This window comes from Ranitomeya imitator, chromosome 8 (assembly GCF_032444005.1).
Source record: "Ranitomeya imitator isolate aRanImi1 chromosome 8, aRanImi1.pri, whole genome shotgun sequence".
Lineage (NCBI taxonomy): Eukaryota > Metazoa > Chordata > Amphibia > Anura > Dendrobatidae > Ranitomeya > Ranitomeya imitator.
The window spans coordinates 105,303,828-105,328,855 of NC_091289.1; the positions used below are offsets into that span (position 1 = coordinate 105,303,828).

Genomic DNA, 25,028 nt, shown 5'->3' on the forward strand with positions numbered 1-25,028 from the left:
GCACCACGCACATCTAAGCAGTTGTTGCATGAAGTCTTTCCCACCCAGGGACTGCTTTGGGACATCCCATGGTCTGTGTCCCCCAATGAGGCGAAGAAGAAACTGATTTTTGTGTACTCATCGTAAAATCCTTTTCTCCAAGCCACTCATTGGGGGACGCAGCACCCACCCTGTTAGCCTATCTGCTTATATGGTTTTTGCCTGTTCTTTTAAGTTGACATGTTGTACTCTTCTATGTCGTTACTATTTGTTCCTACTGCTTTTGCACTGAACTGGTTCTCTGGGAGCCAGCACGAGGGTGTATACTGCATAGGAGCTAACTTTTTTGTGTTAACTTAGTATCAGCCTCCTAGTGGCAAGCAGCATACAATCCATGGTCTGTGTTCCCCAATGAGTTGCTCGGAGAAAAGAATTTTACAGTGAGTACACAAATCCCTGTTTTCCCAAGTACGGCAATACCTTATATGTGGTCATACATTACTATTTGAACGTATAGCAGGGCTCAGAAGAGACGGAGTGCATTTAGCTTTTTGGGAGAAAAATTTCCTGGAGTAGTCTGTGGGCACATTTTGCAGAGCCCCTAAACTTCCAAAGCAGTAGAAATCTATTCTGGAGGTATGTGCCCATCAGTGTGCACTGTTAGGATGAATCAGTAGGGAAAAAGGCCTTCTATCTGACTGAGACTCTGCACAGTGGCCGAGTGTGTCTGTGCAGTATACTGTGTGGGCTGGAGCTGACCTGATGGGCTTCTCAGGCTTGTCTGTCAGTACTGCAGTCTGCTCTGTGTGTGCCTTAGTTTATGCACACTGGACCGTGACTGGGTCCTAGTGCCCACACTAGATTTACCTCAGACACAGACTGGCCATGACCTTATTGGATGAAATATTGCCAGTACCCTCTATAAACTACCTACCTGCAAGCTTCATCCAAGGGCAGCGAGTCCTGCTCATTGTTATTGGCATCCATGAAGTGTAAGTACATAGTGTTGAATATCTCCTGAAAATAAAATGAATCAAGTGAAAGTTTTTCTGTACAGAGCACTCCTGTTAAATACAAAAGAGCAAATGATAAACAATAAAACATACAGTGGAAGTGAAAAATAGAAAAACCTATAGCTTGCTGTCTGTGACACTGGTATTGGCATCCTTTACATTAGATTAGTATGGAAACACATTTTGACTCGCCTGTGGTAAATCACAAATGAGAATCAACTATGATTTAGTGCCCATGTGACATGAATTAGCCAATGAATCATGACTTCCGTGTTTTAAAAACCACATGGTAGACCCTGTTCCTTTGTCCAATGGTGAAGACAAAGGAGGTGTCTGAGGACATCAGAACTGCTATTATTAACAACACAAGACTTCCAAAGGGTATAAAGCCATCTCCAAATAACTTAGTATCCCATTTTCAACAGAACACAATGTTAAGATGTTTGCTAAGCATGGAAGAGTCAATAACCTACCTGGATGTGGGAGAAAGGGTAAAATTGACAAGAGATGTCTTCAAAGTTGGTGCCGGTGGTGGAATAAACTCCATGTCAAAATTCAAAACCTGAAGGCCAACCTGAAACAGTATGGGGTAATAGTTTCAACAAGTACTATATGCTTTACAGCAAACCTAGCAGAGATTTATGAGCAAAGGGCAAAGAAGAAATTGCTGAAGAAATTACATAAAAAGGAATGACTGATCTTTGTCAAAGAGTACCTTAACAAACCACAATTCTAGGAAAATGTTCTGTGGACAGATGACACAAAAATAGAGCTTTTTTGGCAATCCAAAGCAACAGTTTGTTTACAGATGGCACAATGAAGCTTATAAGAAACAGAACACCCTACCAGTAGTCAAGAATGGTGGAGGATCCATAATGCTGTGGAGCTTCTTTGCTGCGTCCAGTACTGGAGGCCTTGACTGTAACACAGGAATCGTGAAATCTAGATAAAATTATGAGATTATATCCTACCAAGTGTAAAGGTACCTTCACACTCAGCGACGCTGCAGCGATACCGACAACGATGTCGATCGCTGCAGCGTCGCTGTTTGGTCGCTGGAGAGCTGTCACACAGACAGCTCTCCAGCGACCAACGATCCCAAGGTACCCGGGTAACCAGGGTAAACATCGGGTTACTAAGCGCAGGGCCGCGCTTAGTAACCCGATGTTTACCCTGGTTACCAGCGTAAAAGTAAAAAAAAACAAAAACACTACATACTTACCTACCGCTGTCTGTCCCCGGTGCTCAGCTTCTCTGCACTCCTCCTGCACTGACTGTAAGCACAGCGGCCGGAAAGCAGAGCGGTGACGTCACCGCTCTGCTTTCCGGCTGACCGACGCTCACAGCCAGTGCAGGAGGAGTGCAGAGAAGCAGAGCGCCGGGGACAGACAGCGGTAGGTAAGTATGTAGTGTTTGTTTTTTTTACTTTTACGCTGGTAACCAGGGTAAACATCGGGTTACTAAGCGCGGCCCTACGCTTAGTAACCCGATGTTTACCCTGGTTACCAGTGAAGACATCGCTGGATCGGTGTCACACACGCCGATCCAGCGATGTCTGCAGGGAGTCCAGCGACGAAATAAAGTTCTGTACTTTCCTCAGCGACCAACGATCTCCCAGCAGGGGCCTGATCGTTGGTCGCTGTTACACAACGATTTCCTTAACGATATCGTTGCTACGTCACAAAAAGCAACGATATCGTTAACGATATCGTTATGTGTGAAGGTACCTTAAGAAAACTTGGTTTGAGTCAAAGATCATGAGTGCTCCAGCAAGACAGGAATGGTTGAAAAAGAAAAAAATGGGCTGTAGTAAAATTGCCAAGAATGAGTCCTGACCTCAATCCCATTGAAAATCTTTGGGGTGAGCTGAAATCTGCCATTGGGAAAAAGAACCTGGCAAACATTCAAGAGCTTGAACAAACTGCAAAGGAAGAATTGGAAAAAATACCAGCCGAGAAGTGCAAGAAGCTTATAGATGGCTACTAGAAACATTAGGAGGCTGTCATCAATGCCAAAGGGTGTGCAACCAAATATTCATTTTGTCAGTGCCTTTATTGCTGCACATGCTGATTATTCTGTTTCTTCTTTGCAACATGTAAGTGGAAAAACAATGTTTTATTGTTGTTTTACCATATATATTCGAGTATAAGCCGACCCGTGTATAAGCAGAGACCCCTAATTTTGCCACAAAAAACTGGAAAAACTTATTGACTCGAGTATAAGCCTAGGGTGGGAAATGCAGCAGCTACTGGTAAATTTAAAAAATAAAAATAGATACCAATAAAAGTAAAATTGATTGAGACATCAGTAGGTGTTTTTGAATATCCATATTGAATCAGGAGCCCAATATAATGCTCCATATAGTTCATGATGGGCCCCATAAGATGCTCCATATTAAAATATGCCCCATATAATGCTGCATAAATGGTTAATGATGGCCCCATAAGATGCCCCATAGAATATTATGCCCCATATAATGCTGCACAAAGGTTGATGGCTCTATAAGATGCTCCATAGATTATGCCCCATATAATACTGCACAAAGGTTGATAGCCCCATAAGATGCTCCACAGCATATTATGCCCCATATGCTGCTGCTGCTGCGATTTAAAAAAAAAAAATGACATACCTCTCGTCGCTCAGGGCCCTGGCACTTGCGATATTCACCTGTTCCAACACCGCGCGCCGCTGTGTCTTCCGGGTCTCTGCAGTGACTGTGCAGGCAGAGGGCGCACACTAAACATCTCATCGCTCCCTCTGACCGGAACGTCACAGCCAGAGGACGCGGAAGACAGAGCCCGGCGGTGGAATGGGGACAGGTGAATATCGCATGGCTCACCCTCCCGTCATACCCGATCCTGGTGCGGTCCCTGCTTCTCTGATGTTATGATCTCTATAGCCGGCAGCTTGCTCCTGCATTCAGCGGTCACATGATACCGCTCATTAAAGTAATGAATATGCGCTCCACCCCTATGGGAGTGGAGTCGCATCGATATTCATTACTTTAATGAGCGGTACCACGTGACCGCTGAGCACAGAAACAAGCTGCCGTGTCAGAGAAAATCTGAAGCAGGGACTGCGCCGGGAGCAGGTGAGTATGATGTGACAGCCGACGCTCCCCCTTCCCCCGCCAACCCCTTGGGACAATGACTCAAGTATAAGCTGAAAGGGGCACTTTTAGCTTAAAAAAATGGGCTGAAAATCTTGGCTTATACTCAAGTCTATACGGTACTTTGGAACATTTAAAAAAAATCCTGAGGATATAACTTTAGTACATTTCCATTTATTTCTGAAGATATTGTACAGTCTATGGAAAAAATGAAGCCATGCCAATAATGGTGCATTTTTCAGACTATAAGACACACTTTTTTCCTCCCAAAATGTGGAGGAAAATGGGTGATGCGTCTTAGGGTATGTGCACATGCAGATTCCATTGCGGATTTACCTGCGGATTCCGTGCAGGTTTTCTGCAGATTATGTGCAGATTCCTATGATGAAATAGCTGTAAAACGCTGCGGAATCCAAACAAAGAATTGACATGCTGAGGAAAATAAACTGCTGCGTTTCTGTGTGGAATTTTCCACAGCATGGGCACGGCGGATTTGGTTTTCCATAATTTAACATGATACTGTACACCTCATGGAAAACTGCTGCGGATCCACAGGGCCAAATCCGCAACGTGTGCAGATACCCTTATAGTCTGGATGTATGGGCTCTTGCTGTAGTGGGGTAGCGGTTTCAGCGGAGTATCGGGTCGCTGGAGCCGGTGACTCTGGCTAACTCCTGTGCCCGTTGCTAAAGAGAAATTAATGCACTGCATTCCACGCCCATGCACATGGAGGTCCAATGCATATTCATTTTTCTGATATAAATGGCCCCATCCTGTTCCTGGTATGATTGGTCCCATCCATTTTCTTTTACAATTGGCCCCATCAAGAAAGATTTTTTTTTAAAAAAACAAACCATTACACTCACCTACACAGCGCTCCCTCGCAGCGCCCTGCTCTAGTGCCAACAGCTGCTTAATGCTTGTATGCAGCACATGGCAGGGATGGCATGCACTGCTCACAAGCAGAGCACAGCTGCCATCATACTCACTGGGACCGTTCATCGCAGAGAGCGGTGAGTATCCATTCCTCTTCAGTAGTGCGCTGTGTCAGCCGCCGGCTTCCTGCTGCGGCCAGTAGTCACGTGTGCCAATAACCTATCCTGGGCACAATTATCCCAGGATGGGGGATATTACAGTACAGAATTGACCATTTCTTTCCTTCAACTTTTTTTTTCCTAATTTCCTCTTGTAAAGCCTAGGTGCGTCTTATGGTCCGAAAAATACGGTAATTTAATTCAGGTATGTCATAGTCACTGTGGGGGTGTATGTGAGAGGTTGGGTGTATAGTGGGAGCAGAAGGTGGTGGGGACCTTATTATACTTCTTATTATAGGGTTTAATGTTCTGAGATTATATCCATTACATAGCATGTAATAGGTGCTGTTTGGGAGGCTGGAGAAGGGGAGGAAGAGGGCTTACAAGCCCCCATACAGTAACCATCGCATAAGCTGCATCATATTTAATAATGTCATAGTAAGCAACTTATTATAAAGTTATTAAAGGGAACAAGTGATACATGCTGCCCAAACCACGTGCAGCATGTTTCAGCAGCGGCTGTAGCATCCCAGCCAGGGATGACTGTCACATCAGGAATCCGTATACGAGGAGTTCTGCTGAACATTAGATGAGATGGAGCAGCATTAGTGGTAGAATGTGACGTATTGCGGTAATTGCGCATGAATTTGTATAGTGACTGTTTCAGTGGGGTGTGCTCCAGACTAGCTGCCTTGATTCATTCCCCCATGGTGCGCATGAAACGTTCTACAATTCCATTAGCTTGCGGCCAGCAAGGTGTGATTTTTCTGTGGCTGAACCCTAAGTATTCAGAAAACTGCAAACACATGTCCATTGAATGGAGGTCCATTATCTGTTTTGACCACTCTTGGAATGCCATATGCAGAGAACGTGTCGTCCAGTTCTGGTATGACACTATTAGCAGACTTTGAAGAGATGAATGAAATGACAGGGTATCTAGAATATTCATCAATTGCTACTAGAATGTATTGGCCATTTGGTAATGGTCCATATATGTCGACTGCCACTTCCTCCTATACAGCAATGGGTAATGGAGACATTTGTAATGGCTCTAGAGTTGATGATGGAGTAATTAATTGACAAGTGGAGCAATGTCTAATCTTCTCTTCCAATTTATCCATATTTGGGAACCACACGTTTTCTCTGAGTAACTTTTTTGTGCCAACAATTCCTAGATGACCTTCGTGTGCTATCTGTATGACTAGGTTGCGCAAGGTCTTAGGTACAACCAGTTTGGTACCACGAAGGATGAGTTGGTCTTCAGTGACTGATAATTCCTCACTTGAATTTGAAAATAGTTTTAACTCCTTCAAATCAATCCCACCATCAGGAATTTTTTTCTTTTGAATTTCATGCCACCTTTTATTTTAGATAATTTGTATTAAGGCACAGAGTGTCTTGTCACTTGTTATTGTATTCACAAACTGATCAACAGAATGTGCTTTTGGCACGGCGTGAGCTGCAACAAAATGTATGTATTCTTCATTGGAGGAATGCCCAGGTAAATCATCATTCGTAGGATGTCTTTAGAGGTAATCAGCCGGATTGCTGTATTTTCCAGGTTTGTGAACAATTTTGTAATTATAGTCCTGTAGACGAAGACCCCATCGTTCAATCCGTGCCGGCATTTTAGCTCTGGCATTTCCAAAAATTATACGTGTCCCACGTTTATATGTGACTGGACACAGATTGGGCCCCTACTTGCGCACCACTATAATAGTTGTGCTCGCGGTTCTTATAATAGGAGGGAACGGTTGACCTTGAATCTACAAGACTGAGGAAGAAGGACTAACAGCGTGCACTACGGGTCTCCAGGACTATAGGAGGGCCCCACATTGAAGGGGTTACAAGCACGCAGATCCCAGGGTGTGGATTGTTGTGAGTTTCGGCTTCTGCGACCGTTGTGGGTACAGCTGCAGCCAGCGTCAAGAAGAGAACAGTAATCCAGTTGTGCACTTTTTGTCATCTTATTTCTACCATCCTGTTTTATTAAAATTTATCCTTTTTTCCGTTGGACCATGGTTGCCTCATCTGCCTCTGATTTGCCCGGACTACTATGGTTGGAGCAAGGACAAGGTATGTCATGAGAGAGGTTGTGTAGCATCTAGTGTGTTATAGTGGCCTAATACAGAGGCCACACAAATCCTTCTGTTCTTAGTATCTATATATATATAATTGCCTAAGGTCCACTTCTGTCTGTTGGTCTGTAACGGAAATCTCGCGTCGCTGATTGGTCGCGCCCAGCCGGCCGCAACCAATCAGCGATATTGGGGCGGTATGTATTCATTGCATTATTATGAAATCTTCATAAATAAACTACATACATATTCTAGAATACCCAATGCGTTAGAATCGGGCCACCATCTAGTTATATTATATTCTTCTGTTCCTAGTGTCATAAAGTAGGGGACTTAACTTTTCAATAGTTTGTAGCATCTAGTGTGTTATAGAGGCCTGATACCGAGGCCACAAAAAATTCTTTTGTTCCTAGTGTCATACAGGAGGGGACCTGACTTTCAAATAGTTTGCAGCATCTAGTGTGTGTTAGAGGCCTGATACCGAGGCCACAAAAAATTCTTCTGTTCCTAGTGTCATACAGTAGGGAACCTGACTTTCTAATTGTTTGTAGCATAACTTCTTTGTCATACAGGCCTCATCCACACTCAAACAGTTCATTTTTCTGTGACTAACACAATACAGCATGCCATATTTCCACTTTACTGTTGCTGAAATCCGGCTGTTTGCAGAGGTGGTGCAGAGTTTAAAATCTAATTTTTTGTTGCTAATACTGTGCTCCTACCACACTATCTGAGCAACATGACTGGGAAAAAAACGAGGCCGTGGTGGAAGGGGAATTAGGCTAGGTGGTCAAGGCGTACGTGGGGTAGGTGGTAATGTTTGTGAAAGCACTTGTGAACAAACATCACTTCCTATGCAAAGACAACTGACAACTTCTGATAGTGGACAGGCTACTCCACTACCTTTCTTTGGCAGCCGCGCAGCAGTACACCTTGTCGATGATGCCCAGAAAGAGCATGTGCTGAAGTGGATGTCAAGCACAGCTTCAAGTGACCTCTCATCCTCTTCCTCCACCTCAACATCACACCCAGTACAGTCCACAGAGGTGGCACCCAAATTCCCCTTGCTTCCCCCACGTCCCAACTCTCCAACCATACAACTGACTGTATGGAACCACAGATGGGTGAGTCTGAAGAGCTGTTCACACATTCTATGCCATGGTCATCAGAAATGTACTCAAAAACTTCACAGAGTTAAGAAGAGGAAATGTGCACCATTGCCCAGAACTTTTTAAGCTTGGATCAGGAGCAGGATGAAGTAGGGTACGAACAGTATCCTGACCCTTGTCATCAGATGTTAACCCCTGGGAGGAGGTGACCTTGATGAGACTCAGATATCTGAGGTTCACGCAGACTGTACTGTGCTGTCAGGGCATGAAGAGGAGGAGAGTGACTCCAATTGTGAGGAATGTGATAACACAGAGAATGACTATGATGAGGTGTTAGATCCCAGTTGGCGCGAACATAGAGTGACATAGCTGAGCAGGTCATCAGAGGAGTAAGACGAAGAGGTTATATTGTGCCATACGTCGCAGATACGTAGTAATGCAGCCACAATGAGCAATGCATCCTCAGCCACAACTGCCTGTGACCACCAGCATCTGCAAGTTAGCAGCTCGCAAAGTCGGCAAGTGTTGCCTAGCCTGGGCCTTTTTTGACACTGACACAGACTGACCCATGGAAGCGCCATACCAGGCCCGAAACAGCCATCGTCTATGCCTACACACTCCTTTTGCACACCCCTGAGCCGTGAAGATTGTAACAATGTTTGAATAAAGCACTAAAAGGATTGGTGAGTGCTGTATCCTGTTTTTCTTGGAACATGGACTGCATCTTTGTAACATTCGGTTCAAGCACCCGGGATCCACAAACAAGCCTTTATCTGCAAACAGGTATGCTCAACATATGACTCGGACTTATTGGCGGTCTGTCTATTATTTTTTTTTTGGACTTGGTAAAAAAAAACTGAGTCGAGGTAAAAAGTGCAATAATTTGACTACTACATGTATGAACCTTCACCTGCGCAATCAACATTCTTTACTGTGGGAATCCCATTGCGCAAAAATGCAGACCAGTGGACCTAAACAACCATTGATGCTTCTTCTGCCAACTATTGAGATGCAGGTCTTCGACCGCAGAGCCTCAGGTTCTATACCTGCTCCAGTCATGCTGACTGAGAGCCTTCTGTCAGCTGTAGTGGAAGCAGACATGCCTGCTGTTTTTGACCGATCTCAGAGAATGAGCAACCACAACTTTCTCAATCCACTGTAACATCTCTGACTTCACCTCTCTTATGGTCCAGCAGTTTGTCCGGTTCTCCGTACTCTGCCCTCTCTCAACACTGCAGCCATCCCACAGCTCCACAGTTGTGGTCACATAATAGATTGTTTCCTCCTACTCGTGACAAAGCTAAGAGGGTGAACTCCACCATCTCCAACCTGTTGGCCATGGAAATGCTGCCTTTACGTCTGGTAGATACAGACGGTTTCCAAAAGCTGATGGCCGTCGCAGTCTTCCAGTACCAATTGCCCAGTCGCCATTACTTTTCTAAGAAAGCTGTGCCTGCGCTACACCAGCATGTCACAGACAACATCACCCGTTCCTTGACTAAATCTCTGTCTGCCAGGGTGCATTTCACCAGACACTTGGACGGCCAAGGACGTTGCATCTCGCTGACTGGTCACTGGGGGATTCTGGTGGCTGTGGGGACAGGTGCTGCTCCACAAGTCTTGGAATCCACAAAGCTTGCAGGGCAAACCTCTACATTTAACACTTCCTCTACTGCTTCTGTCTCCTCCTCTATCTCCTCTAGGGCCTCCACCTGCTCCCTCAATCTCTGCCTAAACGAGACATGCATTCCAACAGTACAGAGCGAATCCACACAATCTCCATACTGCTCAGCCAGGGCTCACCACAATCGGGCAGTATTAAAATTGATATGCCTTGGAGATCACAATCATACAGCAGAAGAGTTGTGGACAGCTCTCCAGACTGAGTTTCATCAATGGCTGTCTCCACTGAACCTGCATCCAGGGAAGGCCGTGTCCAATAACGATGCAATCTTGGTGGCAGCCCTACGACGAGGCAAGCTCACACACATGCCTTGCATGGTTCACGTCCTCAATCTGGTGGTACAGCCTTTTCTCTGCCACTATCCTGGCCTGGATGAGCTGCTCCAGAAAGCACATAAACTGTGTGTTCATTTCCACTGTTCACACCCCTCTGGTCATTGACGTGCATCGATACAGAGGTCTTTGTCCTTGCCAGTTAACAGGTTGATATGCAATGAGCCGACACGGTGAAATTCCACTCTGCCCATTTTTCAGCTACTGTTGCAGCGGAAATGGGCCCTGACGCAGTATGTCATGTCGTATAGCCTGGGTGAATGCAGTACAGACGTTTACAGAGTGGGCACAGATTAAGGACCTTTGTATCCTTCTGCACAGTTTTGAAATGACTACTAAGATGGTTAATGCTGATGCCGCCATCATCAGCATCACTATTCCGGTCATCTATATGCTGGAGCAGACTTTGAATAGCATGTGGGAGGAGATGGGGGTCCCAGAAGAAGAGAAAGAAGCACAGGAGGATGCGGAAGGGATAACGTTGTCTCTAAGAACAAGACTGTCGTCACACAGGTGGGTGCAAAGGGAGGGTGGATTACTGCGACCAAAGGGAGCTGGTAATGACAGACAAACTTATCAAAGGTGCAAGATCCGAGAAACAGGTGGAGGAGGCAGAGGTGATGGGTGAGCAACTGTCAGATGAAGAGGATAATCTACCTCATGGTAGAACCCAACCTATAAATGCCTTCTTGCTGAACTATCTGCAACATGATCCCTGTATAGTTATGACTAGGGATAATGCCGACTACTGGGTTGCCACTCTGTTAGATCCATGTTATAAAACCAAATTTTGCCCAATGATTCCCGCCCTGGAAAGGGACCAGCGAATGCTATAGTATCGAAACACTCTTTTACACAACCTTAAGAGAGCTTTTCCCCCACGACAGAAGTGTAGCACACAGTTCGCCTCAGCACTAGACTTCCAACCTTCGGCACGGCAATTGGTCAATGCCAAAACATTAGCAGCAGCAGCAGTGGTTGAAGTGGAAGAAGCAATTTCTGTGAGTCCTTTGACAGTTTTTTGTAGACTAACTTGTTCACCAGCAAAACAGAGTCCAAGTATTACACGTGGTAAAGGAATGGAGAGGTTGGTGCAGGAACATCTAGAACTGAATATCAATACAATAAGGGAGGGTATTCCAAAATGGATGAGCGGCCTGAGCTCGCCTCACAAGTCTTGGAGGTTTTATCATGCCCGGCATTCTGCATATTCTCAGAACGTGTCTGCTGGTGGTGTCCTGATGGATAAGTGCAGCCAACTGTCCCCTAAAAGTGTAGACCACCTAACTTTCGTCTAGATGAACAAGTCATGGATCTCCAAAGACTTTTGCACCCCAATCACAGACTAGGTGATATTGCATCTCTTAGTGTAATGCATTAATGTCACATAAATGCACTCTGTGATATCTTTAGTCTGGCTTCTGTGGCTGTTGCTGCTGCTAACACAAATTTGTGGAAATGTTATGGTTGGTCTACATCTGCTGGGTTATCTGTAGTGGAAGACGTGTTGGTCAAAATTATACTATTTCTATTCTCGTGACAGTTCTCCTGGTTGGGTGTCCATCTGCTGTACTGAGTGTAGTGGAAGACTTGTCAGTCCCTATTATACTATTTCTACTCTCGTGAAATTTATGCCCCTTTTGTGGTGTAAGGCACTGGTTTGTTTAAATGTGAACACTCCTGGCTGGGTGTCCATCTGGTGGATTGAGTGTAGTGGAAGACCTATCTGTCTCTATTATAATATTTCTACTGTGAGTTTTGCTTTGTTTTTCTGTGCTTTTGCTGTGTTTTTATTGCTGCTTTTCTTTATCTCTTGTGCATGTTGATAAAGTTTAGTGGACCAAAAAATAGCATGATTTAACTTCCCTAGGTTTTTGCACCAAAAACGCAGAAAACCTGATACCTGCATTCTTTGCTGAGTTTTGCTGCATTTTTGCACTTACCTATTGTTTCTTGTGGGTGAAAAAACACTGCAAATAAGTGGAAAAAACGCTGAAAAAAGTGATATGCTGCAGTTTGCAAAAATAGAGTAGTTTTCCAAACCAGTCAAGAAAAAAAACCATGTGCGTGCATGAGAGTTCTGAAATCACATAGACTTTGCTTATACTGTGAAACGCAGCTTAAAATTTCCATGGAAAAAAATAATGCAACGTGTGAACATAGCCTAAAACTTCCTTAGGTTTTCATTCACAGAAATATCACACTGTGATCTTATGCACTGTAATAATAGCCCCAAACTTTGCAGAATTTCAGACACAGACTTTTGTGTTTACGAAAATCCTTTCAGTTTGATGTCAGAATAATACAATGAAAATGTCAGGTTTTATAAGGTTTAATCAGTGCGTTATTTACTGCTAAAATGTTAGTGCGGAAGAGACTACAGCATGTTTAGGGATCTTTGTTTTACATGTGATATATAATCTAAAAACTGTGAGGACCTTAACATTACAATAATAAGATTTAATCGCTTAAGAACAAGTTTGATTTCACCTCATTTTAAAAATCAGATTACAGTGATTGTATATCACGTAATTAAACAATAAATATTATTCCAAATGGCGTGGGTTGTTATACAGTTATTTTTTTTGAAGTGGTATAATAAATAATAATCTCATTTTCAGCATAGATAAGAATGTTTCATTGTTTTTTTTTAAGGTAAAAAGCGGAGTCCATTATTGATAATGTAGTTGTCTGTTATGGTAGTGTCCTCATTCTTTGCAGTTATACCAGTCCTTTGAGATATTCTGCTCAGAGCCAGGTTGGGGTTTCACTGCTGTTTTGCTTGACATATTAATGTTGTAGTATTTGTCTAAAAGTTAAAAAAAAAAATAACACATCATTATATGAGTACATTTTAATGAAAAAACATCTAAAATTAAAATGAACGACCTCTTATCCTTTGTATTATAAGAAAGGTTTCCAGGGCTTTTTATTTATGCATCTGTCTTATTTATAATGAGTAATATATAATTATCAATAATAATGGAAATATGTCACAATCACCTTTATTGAAGACATAATAGTCAAAACCGTCCTTCTTCTTATAATTTGGCAATGATACAGCCGAGATGATATTATTGGGAATACCTCTCCAGGTTAAACGTACTGTAGTCTGTTCATGAAGCATGCCTAAATATATACATGAAACAATGATAAGTCCTTGCACTAAATATATAGAAGTAATGGTGCAATAGCCAAGTAATGCATGGCATAGGCGGTATTTACACATCACAGATTTGGTGAAATCTGAATGCGGCCATAAGATTTGGTCAGTCCCTCCCATTACTGGAGTGAACCTTCATACTGCTGTTTACACAATCAAGACTCTTAACCCTGCTGTTCTGTTGGTCAAAAATGACCGACTTTGAACTTCAATATTCTTTAAAATATTCAAGATGCGGCTCTGAAACCCGTGGCCGACCGACCCATCCTCATTTAAGTCAATCAACCACAAGTTTCAGAACCGCATCTTGAACACCCCAAAAAATACCAAAGTTCAAAATAGGTCTCCCCAGACCGAACAGAACAGCAGGGTTAATGTAATAAAAACCGTTTTAAAGAAGCAGTAAGAGGCATCACAATAGTTACCGTCCATTTATAGTGACCTTTGTTGCTTATTACAATCTAAGCAAATTACCTAGAGGCTGCTGGACATTAGCGAAAGACCGATGTATCTGGATCCGATGTCTCACTACATCCCGTGGGAAACGATACTTTACAGTCTCAATGTTTTTAGAGTTAATGGGATATTGTACACTGGGACGCTTCTTCTTTGTGCATCTTTTGGCTTGTTGCTGCCGGAATGTGTATTTTTGCACAAAACCACCTATGAGACAATCATATTATTCATAGACTGTATTGTAAATCCATACAGTTGCACCAAACTCTGCTTTCCTCCTTTACAACAGCATCTTTGTAATGATGGATTTGGCATGTCTATCAGGCATAAGGTCACTTGCTTGTCTGATATACAACCCCTGGCAAAAATTATGTAATCACCGGCCTTGGAGGATGTTCATTCAGTTGTTTAATTTTGTATAAAAAAAGAAGATCACAGACATGGCACAAAACTAAAGTCATTTCAAATGGCAAGCATAGGGTAAAAATTATGGAGTCACTCAATACCTGACATGCAGCCCCATATCATCAATGACTGTGGAAATTTGCATGTTCTCTTCAGGCAGTCATCTTTATAAATCTCATTGGAACAGCACCAAACAAAAGTTCCAGCATCATCACCTTGCCCAGTGCAGATTCGCGATTCATCACTGAATATGACTTTCATCCAGTCATCCACAGTCCATGATTGCTTTTCCTTAGCCAATTGTAACCTTGTTTTTTTCTGTTTAGGTGTTAATGATGGCTTTCGTTTAGCTTTTCTGTATGTAAATCCCATTTCCTTTAGGCAGTTTCTTACAGTTCGGTCACAGACGTTGACTACAGTTTCCACCCATTCGTTCCTCATTTGTTTTGTTGTGCATTTCCTGTTTTGGAGACATATTGCTTTAAGTTTCCGGTCTTGACGCTGTGCTGTCTTCCTTGGTCTACCAGTATGTTTGCCTTTAACAACCTTCCCATGTTGTTTGTATTTGGTCCAGATTTTAGACACAGCTGACAGTAAACAACCAACATCTTTTGCAACATTGCATGATGATTTACCCTCTTTTAAGAGTTTGATAATCCTCTCCTTTGTTTCAATTGACATCTCTCGTGTTGGAGCCATGATTCATGTCAGTCCACTTGGTGCAACAGCTCTCCAAGGTGTGATCACTCCTTTTTAGATGCAGACTAATGAGCAGATCTAATTTGATGCAGGTGTTAGTTTTGTGAATGAAAATTTACAGGGTGATTCCATAATTTTTTTCCCTTATAATTGAGTGACTCCATAATTTTTCCCCTACGATTGGTTAAAAAAAGGAACCATTACTGACTACCACATTTTTTGTTCTTGATTTCTTTTACTGTTTCTTAAAGCCAGAAAGTTGCCATTTGAAATGACTTTAGTTTTGTGCCATGTGTGTGATCTGCTTTTTTTTATACAAAATTAAACAACTGAATGAACATCCTGCAAGGCCGGTGATTCTATAATTTTTGCCAGGGGTTGTAGTGTGAGATGTGACCTTTATAAATGTGAGATGACCTTGACGTGGACTAAAGAACAGTACTGGCTTCACTTAAAGAGCTTCTTTCATAAAAATATAGCTTTCTCTGTCTTTGAAACTATTATTTAAAAATCATATGATTCTGCAATATGTTTTGGGGATTTTTTTCTGTGCCTTCTTTTTCATACATCCATATTTCACGTATGTGTTTGATCTGTGCTTTTCACAGATAGAACATGCACAGATTACAGTCTATGGTGCTTTTCACATGTTCTAAAACTGAGACGTGTATGATTCATTCCCAAACACTCCAATGCAACACTATAGGTCCATAAAAATCATGGACAGCACAGAGATGCCATCTCTATGCCCTATGATTGCTGCTGACTATATGTAACTTTGCAATTGGCAAGAGAAGCTTTGCATTTTTTTGTATACAAGAAAATCACTTATGAAACAATTATGGTAAAAACTGATAAACTGATCAAACACAAATCAAAAATAAATCCGAAACACAGGTGGTGTTTTTTTTTTTTTTTAAATCCCTGGTATCTGAATGAAGCCTGGGGCAGAATGGAGACAAGGGGGCAGGTTTTAAGACACGGGCAGAATGGAGACAGGGGTCAGAATGGGAGACACATGGCAGGATTGGAGACACAGGGGCAGGATTGGAAACACAGGGGGCAGAATAGGAGGCACACGGGGCAGGATGGAGACACAGGGGGCAGGTTAGAGACATGGTACAGGATGGAGACAGATGGGGCAGGATGGAGACAGATGGTGCAGGATCATGGGGTAGGATGGAGACAGATGGGCCAGGATGGAGACAGCTGGGGCAGGATAATGATCAGGATGGAGACATGGTGCAGGACCATGGGGCAGGATGGATATGATGGAGACAGATGGGGTGGGATCATGGGGCAGGATCATAGGGCAGATGGGGCAGGATGGAGGTAGATGGTGAAGGATCATGGGGCAAGATGGATACGATGGAGACAGATGGGGCAAGATCATGGGACAGATGGGGCAGGATCATGCGACCAATGGGGACATCATATGAGGGCAGGATAGCAGAACATATGTCTGGATCCAGGAATGAGACACACAGGGGCCAGGATGGGAGATATTATTACCATAGGGGCTAATTAAGGGATATTATTAGTGCAGTGATGTATTTATTTGGAAGATGAAGGACTTCATCTAGAGATGTCACTGGTGAGTCAGTGTGTTACCTGTACACTGACACTATACACTGTATACTATATACAGCAGTCCTGTGTACAATGTCACCAGTGATCACTGTATTACCTTTACATTATATACTATATGCAGAGTTCCTGTGTATAATGTCAACGGTGATCACTGTATTACCTGTACACAGACACGGCATACTAAGCACACATCTCCTGTGTATAATGGCACTTATGGTGAAATTAGTATTGTGTTTTTTTTAGTACTGATCAGTATGGTAGTATTCAGTCACTATGTGGTAGTAATACGTTGTCCGACCATGGTGTGGCGGTACTTGTTCCTTGTATGTGGTATTATTTGGTCACTATGTAGTGGTAATACATGGTCTGGTCATGGTGTGGTGGTATTTGTTCCTTGTATGTGGTATTATTGGTCACCATATGGTGGTAATATGTGGTCTGGACATGGTGTGGTGGTATTTGTTCCTTGTATGTGATATTATTGGTCATTTTAAAAATTGAAAAAAAAAATCTATACCTAAATTGTATTGGATATTTTAACAAAAGTTTAATAGGTTAGAGTAGAGTAGGGCCCGACCTTGTTGTGGTGGCGGCTTAAAAAATCTTTTGACTGCGGACACTTCGAGGGGTGGAGGCAGGGCTGGGGTGGAGCCTGGGAGGAAACTCAAGGGGGCCCTGAAAATTTTGCCAGTATGGGGCCCCAAAATTCCTAGTGACAGCCCTGGTTATTAGTGGAGGAGTGTTGGTACAGTAAATTTAGAAGAGTATGTCAAATATTTTTATTATAAAGTATCAAAGGGGAACAGTTCTCCTGTCCACAAGGAGAAATGTTTCCCCTTAGACACTCTTTCAGTGGCCTCTCACTTAAACAGATCAGATCTGTTTCTTTGCAATGATGATGAGAAACAACCCAAAAACTTGTCTGCAAATGGAGTGTCTGGTTCAGCTTTTTGTCATAAATAATGTGACAAGGCTTGTCAAAGGATCTATATTGACTTTTAGGATAGCTATCCAGATAAGATGGCACTAGAATTCCTGTCCTCTTCCTCTTTGAAATGGCTGTTTGCATATTTAAATACCCAGAAGAGCATTGCATGGCCTATAAGTCTTCGTACACTGGCTTGGCTCTCTACGCAAGGAGAAACCTCCCCACCCATTAGATCCCAGACAGAGGCCTTTCACCTAGCCAAATTATATCTCCTACTTTGCACTGATTAGGGAGAAATTCCCTGAAACACATGTCTGTAAATGGAGGTTCTGATTTAGTTTTATCCTAAGTCATGTGCAAAGGCTCATTGAAAGATCAATATTGATTTCTAGGATTGCTACCCCCAACCTCGTGACACTAGTCATTGTCCTCTATGAAGAGGATATTTGCGACTTATAGCGTAGTAATATTTTTTTATGTATAGTAATGTAATAGCTCTTGTAATCTATCTGACCAGTGAGTTACACATGCAGTGTTATATTTTCCTCACCTGGTTTGAAAAAATAGACAGACTCTGGCCTTGTTCTGAATCCAGCGACGGGCAGTACAGCATTTACTTTACCTCGGAGTCCACCAAAACCCTTAATAATTTCTTTTGGATAGCCTTGGTCCATCATATCATTAGAAAAACGCCAATAACGAGAACCCTATGAGAAAGGAACAAGACAATGCTGAATACATGCCAGTACACATTTTTATTGTCAGCATGCTAAAGGTTGTGACACACATACAGTGGGTGAAATAAGTATTTGATCTCTTGCTGATTTTATAAGTTTGCCCAGTGACAAAGACATGAACAGTCTATAATTTTAAGGGTAGGTTAATTTTAACATTGAGAGATAGAATATCAAAAATAAAATCCAGAAAATCACATTGTATAAATTAAATAAATTTATTTGCATTTTGCAGTGGGAAATAAGTATTTGATCCCTCTGGCAAAGAAGACTTAATACTTGGTGGCAAAGCCCTTGTTGGCAAGCACAGCAGTCATACGTTTTCTGTAGTTGATGATGAGTTTTGGAGGAATTTTAGTCCACTCCTCTTTGCCGATCATCTCTAAATCATTAAGATTTTGAGGCTGTTGCTTGGCAACTCAGAGCTTCAACTCCCTCCATAAGTTTTCTATGGGACTAAGGTCAGGAGACTGGCTAGGCCACTCCTTGACCTTAATGTGCTTCTTTTTGAGCCACTGCTTTGTTGTCTTGGCTGTATGTTTTGGACCCAGCCACAACCCATTTTTAATGTCCTGGCGGAGGGAAGGAGGCTGTCACTCAGGATTTTATATGGCTCCATCCATTCTCAGATTGATGCAGTGAAGTAGTGCTGTGACCTTAGCAGAGAAACACCCCCAAAAACCTAATGTTTCCACCTCCATGATTGACAATGAGGACGATGTTCTTTGAGTCATAGGCATCATTTCTCTTCCTCCAAACACTGCGAGTTGAGTTAATGCCAAATCTGTCATCTGACCTCAGCACCTTCTCCCAATCATTCACAGAATCATCCAGGTGTTCATTGGCAAACTTCAGACTGGCCTGCACATGTGCCTTCTTGAGCAGGGGGTCCTTGCTGGCACCGCAGGATTTTAAATCTTTACGGCGTAATGTGTTACCAGTGGTTTTCTTGTTGACTGTGCTTGCTCCCAGCTGCCTTGAGATCATTAACAAGCTCCCCGATGTAGTTTTAGGCTGATCTATCACCTTCCTCATGATCAAGGATACCCCATGAGGTGAGATTTTGCATGGTGCCTCAGATCGATGTCGATTGACAGTCATTTTATATTTCTTCAATTGTCTTACTATTGCACCAACAGTTGTCTCCTCACCTAGTGTCTTATTGTTTTGTAGCCCATTCCAGCCTTGTGCAGGTCTACGATCTTGTTCTATCTCTCAATGTTAAAATTAACCTACCCTTAATATTATAGACTGTTCATGTCTTTGTCAGTGGGCAAACTTACAAAATCAGCAAGGGATCAAATACTTTTTTACCCCACTGTATATCTATTTTTTCCTTTATAGCTTCCAAGTTTCTAATAGAGCATAGAGAGGCCACAGTGTGATGTATGATTGGTAAGTATCTACACTCTGGCAACCACATTGATCTGTGGTCCCTTGTGCCTGAAAGGTAGGTGACTGCACATGTACAATCGTTCTCTTACAATGTATAGGACATATGGGTACTGTAGAGTGCACACAGATATTTATTGTATACATACTCAGAACAGTTTGGGGATCATGTGTAGATTGTCATATAAATTGAGCCAATATCTCAAGACATACAGGTGTGTGAAAAAGTCTTTGCCCTCTTCCTCATTCCCTATTCTTTTGCATGTTTACCACAGATCACCAAACAAATGTAAATATTAGATAAAGATAGCACAAGTAAACACAAAATGCAGCTTTTAAATGAAGGTCTTTATTATTATTATTATTATTATTATTATTATTATTAGAACATAAATTAACTGTGGTTTATCACATCTTTGGAAAGCCAAGTTCAAATTCTGTTTCCACACCCATTTCTGATTACTGCCACACCTGTTCTCAATCAAGAAATCACTTAAATAGGACCTTCCTGAAAAAGTGAAGTAGGCCAAAAGAACCTCAAAAGCTATACTTCGTGCCACGATCCAAAGAAATTCTGGAACAAATGAGAAACAAAGTAATTGATATCTATCAGTATGGAAAACGTTATAAAGCCATTTCTAAAGCTTTTTGACTCAAAAAGCGAACCACAGTGAGAGCCATTATCCACAAATGACAAAAACATGGACCAGTGATGAATCTTCCTAGGTGTGGCCGATCAAGCAAAATTACCACAAGAGAACTTATCCAAGAGGTCACAGAAAGACACACAACATCCAAAGAACTGCAGGCCTCACTTGACTCTGTTAAGATCAGTGTTCATGACTCCACCATAAAAGACTGGGCAAAACTCGCCTACATGGCAGAGGTCCAGGACGAAAATGACTACTGAACAATAAAGGTGCACACATTGCGGAAAGGTGTGCGGATTTTTCTGCACTGATTTTGGTAAATCTGCAGGAAATCCACACTGTGGATTTACTTCTGAATTACTGTGGATTTACCCCGGTTTTAGTGTGGATTCCACCTGCGGTTTTACACCTATGGATTCCTATTATGGAGCAGGTGTAAACCGCTGCGGAATATGCACAAAGAATTGACATGCTGCAGAATAAACAACACAGCGTTTCTGCACATTTTTTCCACAGCATGTACACTGTGGATTTTGTTTTCCATAGGTTTATGGAAATTGACATGCTGCAGAATAAACAACACAGCGTTTCTGCACATTTTTTCCACAGCATGTACACTGTGGATTTTGTTTTCCATAGGTTTACACGGCAGTGTAAACTCATGGAAAACTGCTGTGAATCCGCAGCGGCCAATCAGCTGCGGATCCGCAGCAAAATTCCCAGCGTGTGCACATACCCTTAGAACATAAAAGCTCATCTCAGTTTTGCCAGAAAATATCTTGATGATTCCCAATACATTGGGGAGAATACTCTGTGGACTGACGAGACAAAAGTTGAACTTTTTGGAAGGTGTATGTTCCATTACATCTGGCATAGAATTAACACAGCATTTCAGAAAAGGAACATCATACCAAGTGTAAAATATGGTGGTGGTAGTGTGATGATCTGGAGCTGTTTTTCTGCTTCAGGACTTGGAAGACTTGCAGTGATAAATTAAACCATAAATTCTGCTGTCCATCAAAAAATCCTGAAGGAGAATGTCTGTCCATCTGATCGTGACCTCTGGCCGAAGTGTAGTTGTGTTATGCAGCAGAACAATGATCCAAAACACACCAGCAAGTCCACCTCTGAATGGCTTAAGAAAAACAAAATTAAAGCTTTGGAGTGGCTAGGGAAAGTCCTGACCTTAATCTAATTGAGAAACCATGGATTGACCTTAAAAAAGGTGGTTCATGTTCAGAAACCCAATGTGGCTGAATTACAACAATTCTGAAAAGATGAGTTGCCAAAATTCCTTCAGAGCATTGTAAAAGACTCATTGCCAGTTATTGCAAATGCTTGATTGCAACTGTTGCTGCTAAGGGTGTCCCAACCAGTTATTAGTTATTATTGGATTACTTTTCCTTAATAATAAAGACCTTCATTTAAAAAATGCATTTTGTGTTTACTTGTGTTATCTGTGCCTTATATCTAAATGTGTTTTAGTGTGACAAACATGCAAAAAAAATAGAAAATCAGGAAGGAGGCAAACAATTTTTCACAACTGTAATTGCTGTAAGAATAAACACTAAGCAAGCTATCGGCAATAACTATCCTTTATGGAGCAACAAAACAATTATATGCTACCCCTTATAAAACAGTGATATGATTGAATGAAATATTCCAGTTAGAAAACTTTATTCATTTTATAGTGGAATGCTTTGGGAATAGTGATGGACGAACCCCTGGGTGATAGTGTTTGGGCAGGTTCTGCCGAATATTTTAAAAAGTTTGGGTCAGGTACCAGAACAGTACCTGAACTTGAACCCAGACCCCATTTAGATGAATGGGGGACCTGAACATCCATTGTTTGCCACGCTGTCATCTGCACGACAGCATGGAAAACACTGTATTTGATGTATGGTAAGATTATTACCGTCAGTCAGAGAGCTGCGATTCCCACACTGTCCGATGACAGTGTGAGCCAGCAGCTGTGACCGGTGGTAAAAAGTTTACCTCCGGTCACAAAGGCGTCGGCTGATGAGAGAGGACTAATCCCATCAGCCTACGCCTGCTGCCACTAATAACAGTGAGAGCAAGCATAGCTGATGGAAATATTCATCAGCAGGTGCCTGTGTTATAAATAAATTGAAAAAAAAAATGATATGGGTTTTTTTCAATTTTGATAACCAGCATGGCAAAACTGAAAGTTGTGGATTGCAACCCTGAGCTGTTAGCTTTGTCATGGCTGGTTATGAAGAATAGAGGTCTCCCCACACCGTTTTTTAAGTTATTTAAATAAATAATAAAATAAAAACATTGTGGGGTCCCCTCCATTTTTGCCAACCAGCCAAGCTAAAGCAGACAGCTAAGTCAATGATGCTGCACTCATTGCAGCACATTCTCCTGTGGATTTCACCCTGGACAGTCACATCTTGGCACCGTCCAGGTTGAAAACCACAGAAGAATGAGCTGCTGCAAGCAGCAGCGTCAGTGACTAGAGGTGATGTCATCGAGGGTACCCCAGATCACTGAGGCTGTGTTACTAGTTCACTTGATTGTGAGCCAGGCCGATGAACTGTGATGACCTCAGTGAGATCACCACTAGCACAGTGAGAAAAAGTCTCACAGTGCAGTACTTAGCTTAGTGAGTTCTCCGCAGTTCACCATGACAAATTCTTACCGTGGTTTTCAGCCTGGACGATCGCACCTTGCACCGTCCAGGTTGAAAACCAATTATTGCAGATATCGATTATGGCATGGGACAGTATGTCGGACAGGTGAGGAATATTGTTGTTTTTTATTTTTTTATCTTTTTCTACAGGAGACCAGGGCTTCAATAGAATGGGCGTTAGATGAGTATATTTGCTGTTTATTATCTGTTTTTTCTTTTTACAGGGGACCAGGGCTTCAATGGAATAGGCGTAAGGTGAGTATAAATGTGTCTGTTATTTTATAATTGTTATTGACAATATGACTATGGGATTAGTAATGGAGAGGCGTCCATAAGACACCTGTCCATTACTAACTGCTGGGCTTGATGTCACTTGAAAATACAAAGGTGACATCAACCCCACAAATATGAACTCCACGTGCCACCACAAGGCAAGTGGGAAGAGCCGGGTAAAGTGCCAAAATTGCTGCATCTAATAGATGCACCTTTTCTGGAGCAGCTGTGGGCTGCTATTTTTAGGCTGGCAGGGGCTCCTTACCAACCTTAGAATACCATCCCCCCAGCTGTCTTCTTTAGCTGATCTGGTTGTAAAATATAGGGGAGACCTATGCTGTTTTTTAACATTATTTCTTTAACTAATTTAAAAAAAAATGGCATGGGGACCCTCTATTCTTGATAACCAGGCATGATAAAGCTGACAGTTGAGGGCTGCAGGCCACAGCTCTCAGTTTTGGCATGCTGGTTATCAAAAAATTGAAAGACCCCACGTCATTTAAAAAAAAATTATAGCGCATGCCCCCTGTTATTAGAGGCAACAGGCGTAGACTCGGGCTCCCCATCCACGCCTGTCTGGTAGGTTGGCACTGTTATCATTACTTTACTTATGTTCTTTCCCCTTCATTTATTTGGACACGAATATATCTCCATGTTAGAGGTTATAGCTGGTGGCTGTGGATCTGCATAGAACTTGGCTGAATTGACTATGGCTCTTGTCAGCACATTGTATTGATTTGATTTATCTACCAGTATTGCACTTGCACATTTTTTGAGCCATGGTTTAGCCTTAAAATTGTACTATCCATTATTGCCCCATTACCTCTCCATACATATGATCTACAGTATTTGAGGGATTTTTCTTGCTACTTTTGTTTTTGTATTTCAACCTCTCCGGACATGGCACTTAGGTGTCATTATCCCTATCATACCAATTTCTGTATGTATTTTAATGATCATCCTTGCTTGAATTATTTATTATTAAATGACTATATTTAATTAAATCTTGCTCTGAGATTCACTTCTTGTTTCGGTAGACTGATGGGAGTAGTAATCTCTCATCAGCCGACGCCTCTGCGACCAGAATTAAACGTTTCAATGATCCGACTGCCAATCAGAGCCGCCGGTGTTTCTCATGCTGTCATGCATACCCGATGTTCGGGTGCCAAACCCGAACAGTAACATGGACTTCCTTGAGGAGTTCATGTTCAGGATCCATGCCGAACAGTAAGTTTTCATTACGAACCCCGAACTTTACTGTTTGGGTTCGCCCATCACTAGTTAAGGACAATAAAACAAAATGGAAAATAAAATTACAGGCTGATCCAACTTCAGTGGAAATGCCTCAAGACAAGAAATTATGCTCTGTAATGTTTATGGCCTCCACATGCCCATATGACCTCCCTACAATGCCTGGGCATGATCATGATGAAGTGGCAGATGTACTCCTGAGGGATCTCCCAGACCTGTATTAAAGCATCAGCCACCTCCTAGACAGTATGTGGTGCAATTTGGAGTTGGCGGATGGAACAAGACATGATTTCCCAGATGTGATTGATTGGATTCAGGTCTGGGAGATGGGCAGGCCAGTCCATAGCATCAATGCCTTCATCATGAAGGAACTGCTGACATACTTCAGCCACATGAGGCCTAGCATTGTCATGCATCAGAAGGAACCCAGGACCCTGTGCACCTGCGTATGGTCTCACAATACTGAGGATCTCATCCCAGTACCTAATGGCAGGGA

The 25,028-nt window shown here is 42.3% G+C and overlaps 1 protein-coding gene across 10 annotated transcripts in view; it reads right to left on the bottom strand.

The window, feature by feature from the left end:
- Positions 1-12,654: 12,654 nt before the first annotated feature.
- The window catches only part of PRG4 (proteoglycan 4), a 166,051-nt gene continuing 153,677 nt past the window's right edge, over positions 12,655-25,028 (bottom strand). For all 10 annotated transcript variants that reach the window (XM_069737250.1, XM_069737246.1, XM_069737253.1 and 7 more), the window contains 4 exons: positions 18,130-18,286; positions 13,976-14,164; positions 13,342-13,467; positions 12,655-13,147 (listed from right to left, as the gene is read on the bottom strand). In XM_069737250.1, coding sequence (XP_069593351.1) covers positions 13,047-13,147; positions 13,342-13,467; positions 13,976-14,164; positions 18,130-18,286 — 573 coding nt within the window. In that variant the 3' untranslated portion in view covers positions 12,655-13,046. The remainder of the gene's footprint in view (positions 13,148-13,341; positions 13,468-13,975; positions 14,165-18,129; positions 18,287-25,028) is intronic.